This window comes from Crotalus tigris, unplaced genomic scaffold, assembly GCF_016545835.1.
Source record: "Crotalus tigris isolate CLP2741 ecotype Arizona unplaced genomic scaffold, ASM1654583v1 scf7180000017666.379230911805:20528666, whole genome shotgun sequence".
Taxonomy (NCBI): Eukaryota; Metazoa; Chordata; class Lepidosauria; order Squamata; family Viperidae; genus Crotalus; species Crotalus tigris.
The window spans coordinates 2886775-2910674 of record NW_024096552.1 but is presented as its reverse complement, the minus strand read 5'-3'; the positions used below and the strand labels follow the sequence as shown (position 1 = coordinate 2910674).

General features: G+C 36.8%; 1 protein-coding gene across 1 annotated transcript in view; it reads right to left on the bottom strand.

The window, feature by feature from the left end:
- Positions 1-493: 493 nt before the first annotated feature.
- Positions 494-23900, bottom strand: part of TSPAN16 (tetraspanin 16) — a 47841-nt gene continuing 24434 nt past the window's right edge. Inside the window, exons 6-8 of the mRNA XM_039336470.1 lie at positions 20023-20157; positions 2046-2129; positions 494-1620 (exon numbers count right to left, since the gene is read on the bottom strand). Coding sequence (XP_039192404.1) covers positions 1564-1620; positions 2046-2129; positions 20023-20157 — 276 coding nt within the window. The 3' untranslated portion in view covers positions 494-1563. The remainder of the gene's footprint in view (positions 1621-2045; positions 2130-20022; positions 20158-23900) is intronic.

Here is a 23900-nt window from a genome sequence, read left to right as displayed (position 1 = left end):
CCTCCTTAAGCCACCTGGTACTAAGCCTCAGCTTAGGGGTTTCTTGAGAATGGCAGGTTTCTGTCATATTTGGATTCCAAATTTTGCTTTAATGGCTAAGCCCTTATATCAGGCCACTACAGGCTCAGATAAAGAACCCTTTGAATGGACCAAGGATTGTTAGGTGGCATTTGATAACATTAAGACTGCTTTAGTCAAAGCTTCAGCCCTTGGCATTCCTGATGTCACTAAACCATTCACCTTGTATGTGGCTGAAAGTAAAGGAGTGGCTGCTGGGTTTGTTTGGTTTTATAATTATAAATTATATTCTATAAGTTGCCCAGAGCCTATTGGAGTGGGTAGCTACATTAAATCTAATAAATAATAATAATAATGAATTGCAAAAGGCAGTTTTACAGAGAACAACTTACACCCTGTGACAATACCTTTAACATCATCAAATAACAATATCAGCCTATTCCAGGTCCTTGGGAAAGACTTGATAGATGGATAAAAATGTCAAATCCAGTCTAAATATTTGGGGGATTTGCAACAAACCATAATAATAAGGAAAGTTCATCTTCCTTTTTTCATTCTCTATCATGCCATATCAAAAAATAAAAAATAAACCTCCTAGCTCATGGTTTCAGTAATTAAAATTGTCCATTAATTCATCTAATAGTGTTAACTAATATTTTTGTTACTTAAATCAAACTGTGAAATCTTAGCTACGTAATGAAATCAAAATAGTTCTCAAAGGTTTATCACCTAGTGACATATATACAGTATTGCACATGTTTCATTAACTTAAAATTACAGTTATTTTGTCTTTCAGAATAAAGAATCATTGGGTTAGTAAAAGCTTGCATCAACATTGGAGAAATAATTATGACAGAAGTAGTTAATTATAATAAAAAGTGCTGAGAGCTAGATTATTATTAATGACACAATACCTGCATCACCAAATTTACCTATCCTACATTTGCTATCTCATATTTTCAAACCATTCCATGAGGCCAGCACTAAAGCAACTCATGCTTTGTCATGAAACACTATGATACCACTAAGCTATTAACTGTGTCACTTCTGGGACCCAATTTTTCCTGGTCCTCATTCAAAATTTCCAAAGAGGGGATTACAGTTACTTTATACAGTTGTGTTTTTGATCTGCTTTGGGAATGGTACTGTTTCCCTGTGTGCACTCTCATCAGATCTGCTAAGCCTATGCATATTTCCTTACAAATAATAATCAAACATATTTAATGTTCTGTTTTTCAAAGTAAATGTGCCTTCTAAAAGTTTTCTGGACTTCCCATCATATAGAATAGTAGTAGATGAAGCCTATTTATTTTCTTGGCATGTCAGACTATGTAATGATTTTTATAATAGTAAGGGAAATTAATGATTAATTAATTAATTAATCATTAATCATTATAAAAAAGGTTCCAGATGTTGTAACCAGAGCCACTGAAAGATACTGCTTTTTTTCCATGTGTGAAAGAGGACAATTGTCCTGTCTCTTCACTGCAGGCACAGAGACTGACATAGCTGGTGTTTGATCTGACCAGTAGATGGTATTTTGCTTCAGACCTTTGTACCAACATGAAAATAGAGGATCAAGGAGACCACCATAGCAGCCAGCTAGAAAAGAAAAGAGAAAGTGAAATGAGACTGACATAAACAAATTGCATGTTGCTTTACTAATCTGATACAGCCTATGACATAAAATGGACTTAAAATCTCCTCAAAGCCTACAGAACCTATTCAATTATTTTTTCTAGATTTTAGAAGGATTATAACATTTTGGAGGAAAAAATGCAGTATTTCTATGACAGTATAGCGTGACAGCATCTAGGCAAACTAGACCTGATCAAAGAAAGTAATCAGATGAATGATACAGTTTTTCTAAAGTCTCTACCAAATAAAACAGTGGACATACATTATCCATGCTGTCTGGGATTTTGCAATAAATTTAATCAAAATTACTTTTGGAAAGCAAATTCTTGGGTCTATGTAAATAATGTCATGAATCTTAAGATCAGGAGAATGGGTCTATATAGGCCTACCTCAACCATTCCAACTGCTAGAGCCACTCCTCCGACAATCTTCCCATTGTGGTTCAGAAACATTTCAAATTCAAACAAGCAGCCCTGAAAGACAAAGAAATATGATGTAGTGGAGAGAATTTGTTATCACTTTTCTATGCTACCAAAATCTCTTGATATCAGTACCAGCACAAGAGTTCTGGATCATTTTGCCAATATATTGAATTCCTTGGGACTCTAATAAAGTAGGGTGCATAGTGGAAAAATTCAGACACCTTTATTTTAAAAGCATATATGTATTAGCATCATTCTATAAAAATATTTTTACTTCTTGTCATTAGGCATCAAGCTTGGAGACAATGAATATAAAAAGGCCTACTTGATTTTAGAAAGTTTCTGCATTTTTTAAATTTTTGATATATTTGATATATTATATATATATATATATATATATATATATATATATATATATATATATATATATATATATATATATGTTTTCTGAGGTTTTCGCGGGTATTTGTATGTAGGTCTTTGGTTGTTCGGGTTTTCTCCCACATAAAATTGGAAGTGTCTTGGCGACGTTTCGACGAAGTCCCATTCGTCATCTTCAGGCTGGTGTTTTCAGCTTCGTGCTTTGAGCAGCAATGTGTGGTCTTAGCTGTTTCTTCCTTTTAACTGCCAGTGGGGGTATGAACTGATTGGGTGGGAGCTTGGCTGTGTTCCGATTGGGTGGAGGTGTGTTCTGATTGGTTAGGGGCTTGGCTGTGCTCTGATTGGCTGGGGGGTTGGCTGTGCTCTGATTGGCTGGGGGAGTGTTCTGTTTGGGTGGGGGCTTTGTTGTGCTCAGGTTAGTCTGAGTTGCAGGAGGATTTAAAATGGTGAGCTGCATTGCTATTTTTTGGCTTCGCGTTCGTGGTTGTGCCTCATCTTCATGGTGGGTGTCAGTTTGCTTCATGTATAGATTGGAGGGGTTTAAAGTGGCTAATGATGGAGCTGTGGTCTGGCTTCTGGTTTGTGGTTGTGCCTCATCATCGGTGTGGCTTTGGGTTTGCTTTTTGCGTGGATGTGTGGTGGTGACATCCTGTGTGGTTTTTGTGAGTGTGGGTCTGGTGTCATTTTTTGTGTTAGGGAGTCGTTTGTCAATAAGGACGGGTTTCCAAATGGCTGGTAGGTGGGAGTTATCATCTCGTTTGTTCATGCTGTGTGGGCGTTTTTCTATCTCGATGGCTTCTCTGATTATTCTGTTATTAAAATGTTCAGTTTGGGTGATAGTTCTGGTATTTTTAAAGTCAATTTCATGTCTTGTGGCTTTAAGGTGTTGGACCAGGAAAGATGTTGGTTCCTCTTTTTTGACTGAGTTCTTATGTTTTTCAGTGCATGCACTTATTCTTCTGTTGGTTTGTCTGATGTATGTGTTGGGACAAGCAGTGCATGGGATTTCATATACTCCTTGATTTTCTAATTCAATTTTATCTTTGGGGTTTCTTAGGATGGTGGATATTTTTCTGTTTGTGCAGAATGCCGTTTTGATGTTGTGTTTATGGAGGATCTTGCTGATTCTGTCTGTGGTGCCTTTTATGTATGGGAGGAGGGCTTTGCCATTTTCTTGTTCTCTGTCTTGGATTTTAGTGGGGGTTTCTTTTTGGATTAGGTTTTTAATCTTATTTCTTTGGAATCCATTGGATGCTAGTACATTGGTGAGAGTGTGTAGTTCGGTTTTTAGGTGTTGTTCGTCAGCTAAGCATTTTGTCCTGGAGATGAGTGTCTTGGCTACGGAGTTGATCTGTGTTGGGTGGTGGTGTGAGAGAGCGTGCAGATAGCGGTTTGTGTGTGTTTTCTTCTGGTAGATGGTGTGTCCTAGGGAGCCATTGGATTTCTTGTAGACTAAGACATCTAGGAAGGGAAGTTGGTTATTAGCTTCTGTTTCCATGGTGAACTGTATTTTGGGGTGTAGGCTGTTGAGGTGTGTGAGGAAGTTGTCCAGTTTTTCTTTCCCATGTGGCCAGATTTTCCCGCCTACCAGCCATTTGGAAACCCGTCCTTTTTTTTATTATTATTGAAAGTTTTTAAAATTTTACAATAAAATACTCCCCCCCTCCTGCCCCCCCACCCCCCTGCTTCCCAGAGCTGAATACAGTGTTAAAAACAACAAAAAACATACAACTTAGATGAACATCAAACAATTATACATACATCCAAAAAACAAAATTTAAATACTTTAACTCCAATACATAAAAGCAAAGATTCTAACCTTTACCCTTAAACATAAATTATTCAAAAGCTAAATAATATTTTCTAATCTCAAATTTATTCTGTATAAAATTCACCCATCTTTTCCACACCAAAATATATTTCTCTTGTGACTGATCTTTCAAATAAGCTGAAATTTTTGCCATTTCAGATAAATAAGAAACTTTAAGAAATCATTCTTCTAAAGTAGGCAAAGAGTCCTTCTTCCAATATTGCCCAATCAGCAACCTTGCCGCTGTAATTAAATTCAACATTAGAATAATTTCTTTAGCATCACAATCAACAATAATGCCTAACAAAAACAATTGTGGTGTAAATTTTATCCTTCTATTAAAAATCTTCTGAATGTTCCACCAAATCTTAATCCAGAAAGCTTTTATATTTCTACATGACCACCAAATATGATAATAGGTTGCATCCAAACAACCACATCTCCAACATTTAGGCTGCACATTTGAATACATACGAGACATCTTTTGTGGATCAAGGTGCCACCTATAAAACATTTTATAAAAATTTTCTCGTAAATTTTGAGCCTGAGTAAATTTAACATTCCTCACCCAAATTATCTCCCATGTATCTAATAAAATCAGCTCATCAAAATTTTGAGCCCATTTAACCATACAATCTTTAACTAATTCTGTTTCTGAATCCAATTCCACTAAAACACTATAAACTCTTTTTATATGAGTTCGACTTTGATCTTTAATTTGTTTCATCAAATTCACATCCTCCCTAATAAAACCCACTTTTTGATCTATTCTCCACCTTTCTAATAATTGCCTATACTGAAACCAAGAATAATTAATATTTTCTTGCGCTAATTCATCCATAGATTTTAATTGCCAATTATTCCCGTCCCAATTAAGCAATTGTTTATAAGAAATACTCTCCATTTTCACTCCTTTCCTTATCCCTTCTATTGCACGCCCTGGAATTCCCCACAACGGTATTCTAGAATCTGATCTATAATATTTCTTCCAAACTCGCAATAAAGAAATTCTCAGGATATGGGACTTAAAAACCCTATCCACCTTTTTATTATAAATTAAATATACATGCCATCCATATAATAAGTCCCATCCCTCCCAAAAAAGTACCGTATTTTCCGGCGTATAAGACGACTGGGCGTATAAGACGACCCCCAACTTTTCCAGTTAAAATATAGAGTTTGGGCTATACTCAACGTATAAGACTACCCCTCTTCCAACGCACACCAAATAAAAATTTAAAAACATCAGATTTGATTTCAATATGGTAATTTTAATTCAAATGCTTATGACATGCAGGTACTTAGCAGAAAAACTGTCATTTATAAACATAAGGCTGTCATCAAACATATAAACATAAAACAGTGCAAGTGGATTAAACTTTTCCTAATTCACTCTAAAGCTGAAAGGAAGGATAAGACAATAAACCCATGGGAGCTGCCATGCTGTTTGTTTTCTAAGCTGTCAACCAAACTGAACTGATGATGATAGGAGGAAGATAAAAAAACAATAGAAAGAGCAAGTGCCGGGCAAGTCCCTGGCGAGTCAGCAACGCCCATCATAACAGGTTTTGCTTGCGTGACAGTTTCCCTTTAAAAGCCTTCAAAATCATCCTGTTCATCATCTGATATCATAAAAATATCAATGACATCTTGTGGTACATTTGTAAGGCAGTCATCATATGGATCGAATTCCGTATCAGATGGTGTGGTCTCAGCTTCAGCTTCCTCTTCATTTTGCCACAAGTAGTCATCCTCCATACCATCTAATGAATTTGATATGCCACACTTCTTGAAAGACTTGATTACTGTTTCTGCATCCCTCCCCATGAGCAACATTGAGGTGATCACACCCACCTTGGTGATCATGACCACCCAATCTGCCATGACCACCACAGCCATGCCCATCCAGTGGGCCATGCCCACCTGGCACCCGGTAATAAATAAGTGGGTTGCAGTTTGGGCACTCGGTCTCTGAATGGTTCGCCATCACTGTTGTAGGATGTTGACAGACTTAGAACAGATATTGTTTATGAATGCCCTGGAAAATGCTTTTTCTTCAATCTGCTATTAAATTAGGCCAACCAAGTTAGAACTTCAGATATGATGTATTATTTTATTGTGTAATATTGCCTGAAATTTGACATTTTAAGTATGATTTTTCTCCAAAACTAGACCAATATCTCTTTTTTACTTCATAGTTATATCCATATAAAAGGGAAAGTTCCTTAGCTGCCAAAAATATTTTTAGTTGTATCACTTTATTCTGATCCTTGGACAAGAATGCAATAATTTTGATTATCCTTCAATAGACTTCTCTAGGAGTATTTTTAAATGTGTCTGTATGCCTTTAGATATGTAGCTTGTAAAAACATTGAGTATATATAACACTATCCACTTTCAGCAGAAAGCAGCTAGGCATAGTTTAATGATATTGTCGAGCCCCGCGGGGCTAACCTGTACGGGCAGACGCGAGGCCGGCTGTGGTATTGCCGCCGCCCAGCTGCCACTCGGCAAACTGGACCCGTCGCCCAGCTGCCACCCGGCTGACCGGCTCCTGATACCCCGTGGGGTCGACACATACTGGCAGGGGCCTGTCCCATCAAACCTTCTCCCAGCTGGTAGGCGCAAGCCAGAAAGACACGTGGCCAACGGATGCCGGAGGTTGGCTGTGATGCACTTACAGGCGCCGGGGGGACTTTGCAGGCTGCTGGCTGGCTATCGTGACTGATGCCTTTGGTTTCTCGGGCTACTGGGTTCACAGCAGGGTCAGCCTACGGACTAGCGCCTTGCCAGTCCAAGCAACCAGACTGCCAGAGACACTTAGGGACAGGGAGCACAATGAGAGACAGCAATGGAAAGAGGAACTTGCCTTACTCTGTTTCCTGGAACGCCATGGAGAGAATGGCACGTCAAGCGGAGCGGGGGGGGGTGACGCCTCCGCTAATTGCTTTTATTCACCACAGGCCGGATGCTGGTTTGCCGGGCGGGGGGGTGGGAACAGCAAGCGGGAGCCTATGTAAAGCACTGGGAGCAACTCACTCCCAGTGCTAACTTTGTTGCTGTATGGATTAAAGGCCATTCGCTTGTCATTTGTTCCTGTTTGTCGGCTCTTTTCTGGGCACCGAAGAGGACGCGCTGACAGATATTTCAGTAGTTGCTTGTTGTAATTTTTAACTTATTTAAACCTTGCTGATTTCTGTACAAAATGATTCACCTGCTGAAGCATGCATATCTGCATTGGCTATTCATGGCACATTAATGAAAATTAAGGAGTGAGATAAGGAAAAAGTAATTTTTGTGCAGTACTGTAAAAATGGCTATTGATTTCCAGTAAGCACGCACGCACGCCTCCTTTCTCTCTCCAATCCTTCCTTCCCACCCTGATTTCCAGCTCGGAAAATGCAAAGCGTGTGTGTGCGTGCGCGTGGCCTCCTTTCCCTCTTCCCTCTCCCTCCAATCTTTCCCAGCTCAGAAAGCAGCGAGGAGAAGCGCGCGCGCACACACACACACACACACACGCCTCCTTTCCCTCCTCCCTCTCCCTTCAATCTTTCCCAGCTCAGAAAGCAGCGAGGAGAAGTGCGCACGCGCACACACACACACACACACACACACGCGCGCGCCTCCTTTCCCTCCTCCCTCCAATCCTTCCCTCCCACCCTGATCTCCAGCTCGGAAAGTGCGAAGCAGCGAGGAGACAGATTGAGACCCGCAGGCATTTACCAGCCTGTGACTTCAAGTTAGCAAAAAGCAGCTGCAAACCACACGCCTGCTAGAGGTGAGCCGCGGGGACGGATTGCTGAAGCAAACAGCTTAGAGTTTAATTGCTCTTCCCACTGCCACGCTACCAATCAAGGACTCTTTTTGAGTGGGGGGGGGAGAGAAAACTTGATGAGTAATATACCAAACCACATGTGTAAAGGAATAAAATAGAATACCCGTATTTTCCGGCGTATAAGACGACTCGGCGTATAAGACGACCCCCAACTTTTAAGAAGGTTTTTGTGGCCTAGAAAGTTGTCTTATACGCCGGAAAATACGGTATATTTAAATTTGTTAAATTAATCCAATCACTAATCAATGTTAAAACCACCGCATCATAATACAATTTCAAATTCGGCACCTTGAGTCCAGCTCTCTCTCGAACATCTTGTATAATTTTGAGCTTTACTCTTGGTTTTTTCCCCGCCCAAATGAATTTGTTGATACCCTTCTGCCATTCTTCTAAATTTGCCTCTTTCTTAGGAATAGGTATCATTTGAAACAAAAAAAGAAACTTTGGCAGAACATCCATTTTAACTGCAGCAATTCTCCCTAACAAAGATAGTTGCAATTTTTTCCAATCATTCAAGTCCTTCTGTATTTTAGACCATAACATTTCATAATTATTTTTATACAATTTTACATTAGAAGCAGTTATATAAACCCCCAGATATTTGACCTTTTTTACAACTTCAAAGCCCGTCAATTTAACCAACGTCTCCTTATCCAAATTAGTCATATTTTTAAGTAATATTTTAGTTTTATTATTATTGACTTTAAAACCAGAAACATGTCCAAATTGATTTATCAGCTGTATCAACTCCAATACAGAATAAGTTGGTTGAGACAAAGTAACAACCAAATCATCTGCAAAAGCTCTTAATTTATAATCATTCTTATCAATCATTATTCCCTTTATTTTAGATGATTCACGAATTTTAATCAACAAAATTTCCAATGTTAAAACAAACAACAAAGGAGACAGTGGACAACCCTGTCTTGTACCCTTTTCAATTTGAAAAACCTCAGATAAACCTCCATTAATTATAAGTTGTGCCTATTGTCTTTGGTAAATACCTCGAAGAGCTTGCAAAATTTTATCTCCAAAATTCATCTCTTCAACCAACCTTAACATAAATTGCCAATTTAACTGATCAAAGGCTTTCTCAGCATCTAAGAAAATCAATCCTGCAGAAATCTGATTATTTTTATCCAAATATTCTATTAAATTAATAATTTGTCGAACATTATTCCTCATATATCTCCCAGTTATAAAACCTGTTTGATCAGTATGTATCACTTGATTCAATACAATCATAAATCTATTAGCTAAAATTTTTGAGAAAATCTTATAATCTACATTCAAAAGAGATATAGGTCTATAATTTTTTGGTAAAGTAAGATCTTGATCCTCTTTTGGAATCAAAGATATAAAAGCCCTTCCCCAAGACGGGGGAGTCTCTAAACCCAATAATATATTATTAAAAAGTTCCTTTAAGGGCTCTATCATCTCATCACTTAAAATCTTATAATAGATTGATGTCAACCCATCAGTACCAGGTGCTTTACCAGCTTTTAATTGTTTAATTGCCATAATAATTTCCTGTGAAGTAATAAATCCATTAATCTCATCTCTTTTTTTTTATTGAAAATTTTTTTAAATTTTACAAAACAAATCCCTCCCCAGACCCCCCACCCTCCCTTACCCTCCCCCACCTCCCCAAACCTCCCAAACCCTCCCCCAACCTTCCCAGAGTTGAGTACAGGCTTAATTAAAATTTTCCAGAAAAAAAAAGAAAAACTTGAAACACATATAAATCCTAAACAAATCTAGATACCTTAAATTAAATAGATTATCTTCTCTAAAAAATAATAATTACAATCATTAAACACATTATAATATACTCTAAACATTTTCTAATATGCTTATAATGTTATCCATCATTCTATATAAACTCCCTCCAAAACACAAATTTAAACATTACTTTGTTTCTATACCTACAATATAAAATCTAATATAAATCATAGGCAAATCTGAATACATTTAATTAAACAAATTATACTCCCTCCAAAGCACAAATTTAAACATTACTTAAAACTTAAAACATTAGAATCCCCTTATACGCATTAAAATCCCATAACAAATTCCATCTTAAAAATAATAATAATTAAAAAAAACCCAAACATTGAACACATTATAATATACTCCAAACCTTTTCATATCATACTTATATTATTATCCATCATTCTTTATAAACTCCCTCCAAAACACAATTTTAAACATTACTTAAAACTTAAAACATTAAAATTCCCTTATACACATTTAAATCTTTACCGATAATAAATTCCATCCACAATAGACACATTAAACATTTAAATCTTTACCAATAGTTAAGTTCCATCCACAAAAAACACAGTCCTTATCAGTCTCGATTGTCCATGTAAAATTTTCATTTGATCTCCATCCTTATCAGTCTCTCTTATCCATAAGGCTCGAAAGAAATGCTTTGAGATCTGCCCTTAAAGGTTGCTCCGAAATTATAAATCCTGACTCTCCCGCCGGCTCAGAAGCCAATACATGTGAAGATTCCTTAAACTCCTTCTTCTGTTGGTCTTTTTCTTTACTATTATATGTTGCACAAGTTGTCCTCCGCCCCTTCCTCTCAGCTTGTTGAAGCCCCTCAGACTGAGATTTCCCATTTTCCATTTCTTCAGACAGCAATTTTACCCTTGAGGGTTGCTCCTGAAACTTTATAAGTCTTGCTTCTCCCGCAGGTTTAGAAACCAATAGATGTGAGGCTTCCTTAACCTTCTTCTGTTGCTGCTTCTCTTTACAGTTATATGTTGCACAAGTTATCTTCTGCTCCTCTATCTGAACTTGTTGAGGCCCCTCAAGCTGAGGTTCCCCAATTTTCATAAGTATAGGCTCTTCAGGGTATAATTCTACATTCTTTTCTTCCAAGGCTTTAAACTTAGTAGATGGCGATGAACATACCCCCAGAACCGAAGTATAAAAATCTTTTGCTTGAAAAACAGTATTAAGTCTATAACATATCCCCAGGTAATTCACCACCATTCCAATCGGAACATCCCATCTGAACGAGATTCGTCTCTTTTTAAGTTCATCTGCTAAAAAAGCAAACTCCTTTCTTCTTCTTAAAATTTTAGATGGGATCTCCTTTAAAATTATAACGTAAGGCAATTTGAAATCTCTTTTTATAAAAAGCTTGTATAATTTCATTGCGCAGGGATCTTTTCCCAAAGTAAATTACCACATCTCTTAGCAAATTCTTTTGCACTGCCACCACAGAATTAACTCTAAATAATTTTTCAATTTCACTAAGTATTTCCTCTTTTTCTTTATTCAAAATCACAGCAAAGTCCTTTGCAACCATCTCTTTCAGATCTCCTTGCAAAGACTCTCTCAAGCCTCTGATTCTTAAGGCATATTCCATTTGTCCATATTGAAGCATAAGAATCTCATTTTCCATTTCTTTTTCCATACTTTCAAATTTTTCCTCCATCAATTCCACTTTTTCTGCTACCTCTTCCACACGGGAATTCAGCTTTTCAAAAACAGAGGCAACTCCTTTTAAAGCCAAAACTATATCTTGCCTCAAAATCTTATTATTTTCCTCTAAAATCTCTTTCATTTCTGCCCTAATTTGAGATATAACATTTCCCATCATATCTTGCAGATCCTTCACCATTATTGGCTGAGCCAAAGAAGAAGGTGAGGCTATTGATTTAGGAGCTGTAGGAATCCCTGGACACTTTGGAGCCATCTTAAAAAAAAAATCTTTACTCCTTCTTGAGAATTACAAAAATTAAACAAAAGAAAAAGAGAGATTAAATCCAAAAAAAAATTTCAAAAAATCCTTCAAAAGGAGGTCATTATAACAAAAAAAATACTAAACACTTTGGGGCCACAAAAATTAAACAAAAGAAAAAGAAAGATTAACTCCAGAAAAAAAATCAATAAATCCTTCAAAGGGAGATCATTATAATAAAAAAAAGGGAGAAAAAAAGGAAGGAAAAGGAATTAAATAAAAAGAAATCCATTCAAAATTCAAAAATTAATGCTTTTTCTTTTATTTTAATCTCATCTTCCAATTCCTTGCGCTTTTGCATCTGTTTTTGCCTATAAGCTTTATTCATTTGAATCAGAACCCCATGCATATAAGCCTTACTAGCATCCCAAACCATTGCCATTGAGGTTCCCTTACACATATTTAAAATAAAATCCTTTAAATACTGTTTAAGTTTCTGAACATTCGCCTCTTATCTAAATAAATTTTCATTCAACCTCCAAGATCTTCTCTCTTCTTTCTCAGCAACCAATTCCATCCATACAGGGCTATGATCTGTCAATGTCCTTGGAAAAATCTTTTTTTTTTTTTTTTTTATTGAAAATTTTTAAATTTTACAAAAACAAATCCCCTTCCCATACCCCCCCCAACCCTACCTCACCCCCCTCCTACCCAACCTCCCAAACCCTCCCCTGGACTTCCCAGAGCTGAGTACAGGCTTAATTGAGAAAAAAACTTAAAACACTTTTAAAACCTAAACAAATTTAAATACAATCATCATTCTATATAAACTCCCTCCAAAAACGCAAATTTAAACATTACTTTCTTTGAATATCTATACCTATAATGTAAAATCTAATTTCTCCCTCTTTCTTTATCCTAATACAAAAAAATAAATATATAAACCTTTGTTATACCATCAAAACTAAATACTCTTAGAAAACTTAAAGTAAATACATATTTCCTTCAATCTTCATAATCTTCTCACCTATCCAAAAAAAAACTTAAAAATCCTAAACAAATCTAGACACATTTAGTTAAACAAATTATTTTCTCTTAAAGATATTAATAATATTTAAAAACTTGAAACACTTTTGAATCCTAAACAAATCTAAATACAATCATCATTCTATATAAACTTCCTCCAAAAACACAGATTTAAGCATTACTTTCTTTCCTAAACAAATCTAGACATTTAATTAAACAAATTATTTTCTCTTAGAAATATTAATAATAATATTTAAAAACCAAATTTAAGCTTTACTTGGAACTTAAACAAATTATACTCCCTTCAAAACACAAATTTATTAGAATCCCCTCACTGAAATAAACAAATTATAATCCCTTCAAAACACAGGTTTAAACAATATTATCATTAAAGGTTTAAAACTTAAAGCTGAAATATATTATTATCCCAAAACACATATTTAGACATTACATAAGACATTTTCCAAAAACGATGTAAGTTTTACTTCTCCCACAATCTCAATAGTAAACTTCTTGTCTAAAGTTCTCATTCAATGTCCATAATTTTCTGTCCGATAACCAGTTGCACCCACTATAAACACAAACTTCTTATCTAAAATTTTCATTCAATATCCATAATCTTCTGTCTAATAGCCAGTTACATCTACTATAAGCACAATCCATATCGGTTTCTCTTGCCCGCAAGCATCGAAAAAAATGCGTGGAATTCTGCCCTTGAAGATCGCTCCAAAGAGTTTGTAAGTCCTGGTTGACCCACAAGCTCAGGAATCAGTACCTGTGAAACTTCCTCAACCTCCTTCTTCTGTTGGTCTTTCTCTTTACATTTATATGTTACTTTTTCTTTACATTTATATGTTGGACAAGTCTCAGGGACCGATACCTGTAAAACTTCCTCAGTGAATTCCTCCTTGTGTTGATCTTCACAATTATAAGTTGTACAAGTTATCCTCTGCCCGTTCCTCTCTTGTTGGTGCCCCTCAAGCTGAAATTTCCCAATTTCCATTTCAGGCAGCAATTCCACCCTTGAAGATTGCTCCAGAGACTTTGTAGGTCTAACTTCTCCCAGAGATTCAGAGACCTTCTTCTGTTGCTGCTTTTCTTTGCAATTGTATGCTGCACAAGTTGTCTTCTGTTCCTCAACCTGGACTTGTTGGGGCCTCTCAAACAAGGGTTCCCCAATTTTCATAAATATAGGCTCTTCAAGCTGTAATTCTACATTCTTTTCTTCCAAAGCTTTAAACTTAATAGATGGCGATACACATACCCCCAGGACCGAGGTATAAAAATCTTTTGCTTGAGAAACAGTATTAAGTCTATAACATGTCCCCAGGTGGTTCACCACCATTCCAGTCGGGACATCCCATCTGAATAGTATTTTTCTCTTTTTAAGTTCATTTGCTAGAAAAGCAAACTCCTTTCTTCTTCTTAAAATTTTAGATGGGATCTCCTTAAAAATTATAACATCTTGTGAAGCAATTTGAAATCTCTTCTTATAATAGGCTTGCACAATTTCATTGCGTAGAGATTTTTTACCAAAGTAAATTACCACATCTCTTGGCAGATTCTTCTGTGCTGCCACCACAGAATTAACCCTGAATAATTTTTCAATTTCACTAAGTATTCCCTCTTTTTCTTTATTCAAAATCAATGCAAAGTCCTTTGCAACCATCTCTTTCAAATTTCCTTGCAAAGACTCTTCCAGGCCCCTGATTCTTAAGGCATATTCCATTTGTCCATATTGAAGCATAAGAATTTCATTTTCCATCTCTTTTTCCATACTTTCAATTTTCCCCTCCATTATCTCCACTTTTTCATCTACCTCTTCCACATGGGAGTTCATCTTTTCAAGAACAGAAGCAACTCCTTTTAAAGCCAAAACAAAGTCTTGTCTCAAGATCTTATTGTTTTCCTCTAAAATCTTTTTCATTTCTGCCCTAATTTGAATTATGACATCTCCCATCATGTCTTGCAAATCCTTCATAGTTGTTAGCTGACCCCCAGAAGAGGGTGAGACTGTTAATTTAGAAGCTGTAGAAATCCCTGGACGCTTTGGAGCCATCTTAAAAAAAAAACCCTTTAGTCCTTCTTAAAAAATTATAAAAATTCCTTCAAAAATCATAACTCCCTCCAAAGAAGGTCATTATAATAAAAAGAAAAAAGGGGGGAAAAAAAGAAGAGAAAAGGAATTAAAAAAGCTTTACTCCTCCTTAAAAATTGCAAAAATTAAGCAAAAAAAAGGAGTTAACTCCATAAATTCAAAAAGAAAGAGGGGGGGAAATCCTTCAAAAAGGGGTCATTGCAATAAAAGGAAAGGAGTTCAGAAAAAAAGAAAAGAGAGAAAGAAAAAAAAAGGGGGAGAAGAAAAAAATAATTAAATAGAAAAGGTCCGTTCCATTTTTTTTTAAAAAAAAAATACTTAGAGATACCAAAAACAAACACAAAGATTAAACAAAAATAATAATTCTAACAGTCCATTCCAATCATAAAAAAATAAAAAAGGAAAAGGGAAAGGAAAAAAAAAAAAAAAAAAAAAGCACCAAAAAGCCTGCCGGTCAGCATTCTAACTTCCAAAAAAAAAAAAAAAAACACCGAGAGATTTGCCGATCGCCATTTTACTTCCCCTTTCAGCAAAGAAGGAGAAATAAAAAGAGAGAGTAAAAATAGAAACAAGTCTTAAAAACTTAAAATCCAAATAAGTCAAAGAAAGCAAAAACTAAATCCTCTACTCAGCTCTGTCCGTTTAAAAAAAAAACTCACCAGTTCTCTTTAAGCACGGAGGTGTTTGCAGCGGCTCGTTTTGTCCCTGAGGACAAAAACAGCTGGGAAGCGGAGACAAGTCTGAACTCCGTGGGAGCACTCCTTTCACCCCCCAAAAAAAGGACTTGGGGGGTGCAAAAGAGGCTCTACCACTATTCAGACACTCTCTGCCCCCCCCTTTGCCCGGGAGGGGGATTTTGAACCGCTGAACAGCTGATGTCTGCTGTTCATAGCAGTTCTTACACTTACCCAGGAGGACGGCTACAAAGTAGCCGCCATCGCGCGCGCAAAATCCACCGGAAGTCCCTTGGAAAAATCTTTACATTTTTTACCCTAAAATATAAATCCGTTGTAATAAAAAAAAAAAGTCAATTCTTGAAAACGATTGATGTCTGTCAGAAAAAAAAGTGAAGTCTCTCTCTTCCATATTGCATTCCCGCCAAAAATCTCTCAGTTCCAATCCTCTTTCAAATCAAAAAAAGCCTTAGGTAGTATGGCTTGCTTAAAAGAAATAGACAGTCCTTTCTTATCTCTATGTGTATCCAAAACTCCATTCCAATCCCCCATCAGAATAACAGATCTATAATCCAATGAAATCAATTTTTGATGTAAAAACCTATACAACTGTTCTTGTTGTTGATTAGGAGCATACAAACCCACTATGAGCAATTTCTTACCATACATTCCCACTTCAATCATAACATATCTCCCTTGAGGATCAGAATCTATTAATACAGCTGGTAAATTTTTCTTAACATAAATAACAACACCCCCTTTTTTCCCAAGAGCAGATGATACAAAATGAGAATCCAATCGAGCATTAATCAAATATTTTTGATCCTTTGAAATAATATGGGTTTCCTGCAAACAGACGATGTCATTATTAAATTGCTTCAAATAATGAAATATTTTCTTCCTTTTCTGTGGAGAATTAAGGCCATTAACATTCCAGGTCAGGAGCTTTGCCATCTCCTCCATCCATTAGCCTAGAGAAGACTGCTTGAAGATCTGCCATTGAAGATTGAACCAACAAAGATCTCTTAGGTCTTGCTCCTCCCACAGGCTCAGAAGCAAATTCTTGTGTAACTTCTTTAATTTCCTTCTTCTGTTGCTCCTTTTCTTTTCGTCTATGCGCTGCTCGAGTCATTCTCTGTTCTTTCATCTCAGACTGCTGTAACTCAGCCTGTAATTTTCCAACTTTCATTGATACAGCATCTTCAGCCAGCTGCTCTCCCTCCTTCACTTCCAAAGCTTTAAACATTATAGTGATGAGCGCGCTCCCAGGACCGAAGTATAAAACTCTCTTGCCTTAGAAACAGTATTAAGTCTATAACGTGTCCCTGCGTGACTCACCACAATTCCAAATGGAATATCCCATCTGAATGGCATCTGTCGCTTTTTAAGTTCATCTGATAAAAAAGCAAAATCCTTTCTTCTTCTTAAAATTTTTGATGGAATCTCCTTTAAAATTATAACATCCTGAGCAGCAATCTGGAATCTCTTATTATAAAATGCTTATATAATTTCATTGCGTAAAGATCTTTTCCCAAAATAAATCACCACATCTCTTGGCAAATTTCTCTGCTTTGCAATCCAGGAATTGACTCTGAATATTTTTTCAATTTCTCTAAGTATCTCCTCTGGATCCCTCTCCAAAATCACAGCAATGTCATTTGCCACCACCTCTCTCAGATTTTCTTGCATATTTTCCCTCAAACCCCTGATTCTTAAAGCGAACTCCATCTCTCTGTACTGAGACATAACAATTTCATCCTGTAAAGTTTCCACCGTTTTTTCCACACTTTCAACCCTATCCTCCAATAAATCCACTTTGTCTACAATATCCTCAATACGAGAGTCCAGCTTTTCAACAACAGAGGCAAGTCCTTTTAAAGCCAAAACTATATCCTCCCTCAAGATGTTATTTCTCTCTACTAAAAGCTCCTTCATTTCTCCTCTAATTTGACATACAACGTTTCCCATAACATCTTGAAGGTCTTTTACCGTAAGTGGTGGTACAGGCGGAGAGGGTGGTGGTGATCTGGACTTAGGTTGTTGCACTGGTAATATTACCAGAGAAGAAGCCACTTTAGGCACAGCAGAGGTCGCTTGACGCTTAGAAGCCATTTTAAAAATTTTTCCTCCTTCTTAAAAAGAAAATCCAAAAGACCAAAAAGGAAACAAAAAAACCCCTTTTCTGTCTGTAAGAAGAAGAAATATTCCTCCTCTTACAAACACCCAAAGTCCAAAAAAAAGTTCTGAAACTATTATAAAAAAGGGAATAAAAAAATAATAAAGTACAAAAAAATTCCTTTCACTTTCCTTCCGTGCGCTTAAAAAAAAGGAAAAAACCTCTCATCGCCATTTTACTTTCCCTCACTATAGAAAAAAATATATATAATTCTTTAGAGTTAAAGTCCAAGTAAAACATAAAAATACAATCCACTGATCAGCTCTGTCCGCTTCTAAATCACCTCACCAATTTTCTTTAATTGCGGATGTGGGAGCGGCGTCTTGCTTTGTCCCAAGAACAACAAGGGAGAAAGGCGTCTGAGAAGTGGAGATGCCCTGAACTCCGTGGGAGCTCACCCTTTGCCCCCCAAAAAACACTTTAGGGTTTCAGAGGCTCTACCACTATTCAGGGTAAAAAAACCTCACCTCTTTCCTTTTGCCCAGGAAAGAAGTTTCAAACCGCGGAACAGCTGATGTCTGCTGTCCTCGGCGGTTTTAACGCTGTCTCAGACGGACGGCTACAAAGTAGCCGCCATCAGCAACGCAGCGCCACCGGAAGCCGAAACCCGCCCTTATTGACAAACGACTCCCTAACACAAAAAATGACACCAGACCCACACTCACAAAAAACACACAGGATGTCACCACCACACATCCACGCAAAAAGCAAACCCAAAGCCACACCGATGATGAGGCACGACCACAAACCAGAAGCCGGACCACAGCTGCATCATTAGCCACTTTAAACCCCTCCAAACCATACATGAAGCAAACTGACACCCACCATGAAGATGAGGCACAACCACGAATGTGAAGCCAAAAAATAGCAAGGCAGCCCACCATCTTAAATCTTCCTGCAACTCAGACTAACCTGAGCACAACAAAGCCCCCACCCAAACAGAACACTCCCCCAGCCAATCAGAGCACAGCCAACCCTCCAGCCAATCAGAGCACAGCCAACCCTCCAACCAATCAGAGCACAGCCAAGCCCCTAATCAATCAGAACACACCTCCACCCAATCAGAACACAGCCAAGCTCCCACCCAATCAGTTCATACCCCCACTGGCAGTTAAAAGGAAGAAACAGCTAAGACCACACATTGCTCCTCGAAGGACGAAGCTGAAAACACCAGCCTGAAGATGACGAATGGGACTTCGTCGAAACGTCGCCAAGACACTTCCAATTTTACACGGGAGAAAACCCGAATAACCAAAGACCTATATCTATAGATATAGATATAGATATTTGATATATTTTTTAAATTTTTGATATATTTTTTAAATTTTTGATATATTCTAACCTTGCCAAACAGCAAACAGATTAGTAAAATTCTTTGCCTCTTTTCCTTCCTTGTTTGCTAGAAAAAAGAATTATACATGTAATACATACTTCCCTCCCCCAAATTTTACTACAAATACATCATTCATTTTATGAGACTGTCCACTTGCAACTGATTCTGGGAGGCCAATATTAAATCATATAAACTTCTGAAATGCATGTCTGCAAAGAAAGCAGGCTGTGGGGTTGATACCAGGGTGAATCTTGACCATTCTGTTCTGAAATATTTTGCATCTACTCCCACCAATTGTAACACACATGTGATGCCAGTTTTTATACAGAATCATGTTGCTTTCTGATTCAAATGTTGCTTTTAACTATTAATATATTATTTCAGTCCTCATGCATTGACCAAGGAAAACACTATTTTCATTTGTTATTTAAGGACTTCTAAGCAGAGATGCAGATGCAATAGGGACTACAATAACTCCCTCCCACTGATTAAATGATGGTTTATGAAGGCAATTCTTGGTTCATATGTTTCCTGTAATTCAGGAATAACTTTAATGAGGCAGCAAATGCCACAGTTCAAACAGCTTGCTTTTCTGGTGGAGAAGAGCCCCAATTTGTCAATCCACCCAAATATTTCCTTGCCATGGTAGTATTATGGTTTGAATGACTTATGGGGCCCAAATGGAATGATCCTAGCATACCACTTATGTATTTTGAAGGGGACTGCAGTAAATTTTTATTTCTTTAAAGAAAAGAGAGCAATGCACTCAACAATAGGCCAACAGCTGAACGTTGACTGGAAAGCATTTCCTCTAACAAAAGTTAGATGGGCCATTTTTGGTCTTCTTAAAAGTAATCCTTGCCACAAACTTGAAAAGCAACCAGCCTTTTGTGATCTTTAGGAAACAAGGTTACCTGCTTATTATGGTCTATTTCAAATTGCTGGCATTCTTTGCTGGATAGGCAGCAAAGAGAAGGATATTTCTCATGAGCTTGATAGAAGTAGGAACTGTTGAAATCTGCATAGTTGTTGAATCCACAGCATTTCAGCTAGAACAGGAAGATGCATGGGGTTTACAGTTGCCAAAAGACAGGGAAGCAACCAGAAAAATATTTACTATCTGAAAGATGCTAAGACATAAATTCAGTACCTATGGGAGCTTTGATACTAAAGCATTATGAGAAATAACACACTACAATTAAGATATATACATTTGGAGATTTATATTATCCAATTCATTATACCCAATGTCTTAAAAACTAAACAAGCTATTTTCCAAGGTTTTTCCAGAGAATAGAGAGATAGAATTGAGATTAGATGAAGTAATACTACCGCTTTATAAAGCCTTATTGCAGCCATACTTTGAATACTGCATCTAGTTTTAGTCACCAGAATATAAAAAAGATGTTGATATTCTGGAAAGAGTACAGAGAAGATAACAAGGATGATTAGGGGGCTGGAGGCTAAAACATAGGAAGAATTGTTGCAGGAATTGGGTAGGCATATTCTAGTGAAAAAGACTAGGGGAGACATGATAGCAGCGTTCCAATATTTGAGGGACTGCCACAAAGATGAGGGAGGCAAACTATTTTTCAAAGCATCAGAAGGCAGGACAAGAACCAATGAATGGAAATAATCAGGGAGAGAAGCAACCTAGAACTAAGGAGAAATTTCCTAATGATGAGAATAATCAACCAGTGGAATGGCTTGCCTTCAGAAGTTGTGGGTGATCCATCACTGGAGGCCTTCAAGAAGAGACTGAACAGCCATTTGTCTGAAATGGATCTCCTGCTCATGCTGGGGGTTGGACTAGAGATGACTTTCAAGGTCCCTTCTAACTCTATTATTGTGTTCTCTTATTCAGCTGATTCTTCAGATTGCTGCACATATATAATTAATTATATTTTCTCAGATTTTCTGTTCCTTCTTGCACTTTATTGATGCATACAGAGATTAAAACAGAACAGTCTAGATGCAAGTAAAAATTAAATCATAAATGAAAAAAGAGACTTTTCCACACATACAATGGTATTTACTTAAAATGTGCATGCATCCTCCTGGTTTATTTGCATTTTCAAAAAGGTTTTGCTTTGCCCTTTTAATTTGCTGTGCCAATTTTTCTGATTCTATTAAATTTAATTTTATTAAATTATATTTTATTATTTCCATTTGTCTTTTCAATATTTTCTTTTGTGGGTTTGTTTGTAGTTCAAGTTCTAATTTTTTTAAATTCTTCTCTTAACAACTGACATTGTTGTCTCTTTTCTTTATTATTTTCCGCCATGTATGTTATTGCTACACCTCAAAAATAGTCCCTGTTCCACACCATTTTTAAAGAATTATGATCTGCCCAAGTACCTAATTCTATTTCAATTTCCTGCATGTTAACCTTTAATTCAGGCATCATCCAAGTCATATCAATTCTAGACCAAGATTTATGACTATTAGAATAAAATGTATATTGTGATTTTCCTGGGTTCGTTTCTCTCCAAATATCTTGTACACCAATTTCCTCTATCATGTTAAAAAAAAGTCTTGGGTAATCTTTTTCTTCCTTGTTTCCCTGATTTACTGCTTTTATAATCTAATGTCCCGTCTACTATTGCATTGAAATCCCCAATTAAACATATATTTTGATATTCCATTTCTACTACTTTTCTGTAAAGGTTTTGATAAAATTCTTCTTGTTTGTTATTTGGTGTATATATTGCTATCAAAAGTATCTGTTTTTGATTTAAAAATATTTCTACCATTAGTATTCTTCCTTCTTCATCTGTATAAATAATTTTGGAATCTATTGTCTCTTTAACATATATAGCTACTCCTCTTTTTTTTGTTGTTGAGCTGATGTGTAATAAAATTTTCCAAGTTTTGGATTTTCAAAAAATTTATGACATTTGTTTTATGTGTGTCTCTTGCAAACAAATTATATCAATGTTTAATTTCTGTAGTTGTTTGAAAATTCTTTTTCTTTTTGATGGGGGATTCATATATTCACTGAAAAAACTCCATTTTCCTTCTCCATTTTGATTTACTTATATTTAGGTCTTGTTGATCTCGTAATCCTCTGCTCTTTTACTGTTCCCTCACCCTCTTGGTTCATCTTCTCTTTTTCTTCTTCCACCTGTGTAGATGTTTCCTCTGTTGTTTGTTCTGTATGTTTCTAGCTTTTTTCATCCTCTTGTTGATATTGTGTTTTTTCTCCCAGAAATGCTCTATATCTTTCATCAAGATCCTGTGCCTTCCACACTGAATCCAATCAATATCTTGTATTATTTCAATTGATTAGAATCCCTTCTGACATCAGCCATCTAAAATTTACTACTTTTGCAATCAGCTTTGTAGTCAAGAAATGATATTGTCTTCTAGTATCCCTTATTCTCTTGGGAATATGTTTCTGTCAGAACTCATATGTTAAAAGGCTTTTCCTTTTTCCTTTCTCTACCCATGTTGCATTCTCTTCTCTCCCTGGGTTCTGCCATACTCCTGGAAGGGAGGGGGAAGCGCTTGGGGTTTATTGCCTTGCTTCCTCTATCGCTACAATGTAACACTCTGCTGTTCCTGGTCTTCTGTGAATTAATTGTCACCTAGAAAGGGGGGAGGAGAATGGAATGTACCTCTGGCAACTATGTTATCTCCGAGTTCACAAGGGAAGGTGCGAAGAGCTGCCTAAACATCGCTGCAGTCCGGAGTCGGCCTGATGTTATCTCCTTTTCCCCACAACGAACTTAACACCTTGAGATTGGCCTGTTTGAACTGACCGGATGAACTATGGAATGGGACTATGCTTGGGGATACTTTTTACCTATTGATCTGGCGGGAAACCCACAGATCCTGTCTATTATGCCTACTATCAGCTTCTCCTAATAAAAGCTCCTTTTGGAAGAAATCGCTTCCACGTGTTCTACTTTCTTGGGATGAGGTATTGAAGTGGGCCCTGACAGTTTCAGCACTACTATTTCTTTGAGTTAAAGTGAAAGATAGACTAACAAGTTTGCAGTGGCATGCCAGATAGTCATCTGAGGGTTGGCATTATATAATAATAATAATCTATATCAATTATATATAAATAAAAATGTAAATGTTTGTTTGTTCAAAATCTTAAATCTCCAAAAGTTCTTCATCGATTGCTTTGAAATTTTGACACAATGTTGCATTCGAATACTCACGTGTTTTTATATACCTATTATTATATAGATGTCACACCTGTGACAGGTAAAAACATGCTTTTTGTGAAAAACAGTGCCATCTGTTGGATGTAAAAGCAACACACGCTACAATTTCAGACAATCTCTATATCTGCACAGACAATGGAACAAAAAATATTGTATACCCACAAGCATTGTGAAATTAAACATATTACAAACGTGCGCTTTCTCTTTTCTTTCTTTTCCATTTAACCAGAATGAGCCACAGGAACGCGTGGCTGGGTACAGTTAGTAGTAGTAATATTATTATTATTATTAACAACAACAACAACAATGATAATAATAATAATAAAGTTGGAAGGGACCTTGGAGGTCATCAAATCCAACCCCCTGCTCAGGCAGGAAACCCTACACCATTTCAGACAAATGGCTGTCCAGTCTCTTCTTAAAAACTTACAGTGTTGGAGCATTCACTGCTTCTGGAGGCAGGTTGTTCCACTGGTTAATTGTTCTAACTGTCAGGAAGTTTCTCCTCAGTTCCAGGTTGCTTCTCTCCTTGACTAGTTTCCATCCGTTGCTTCTTGTCCTGCCCTCAGGAGCCTTGGAGAATAGCTTGACTTCCTCTTCTTTGTGGCAACCCTGAG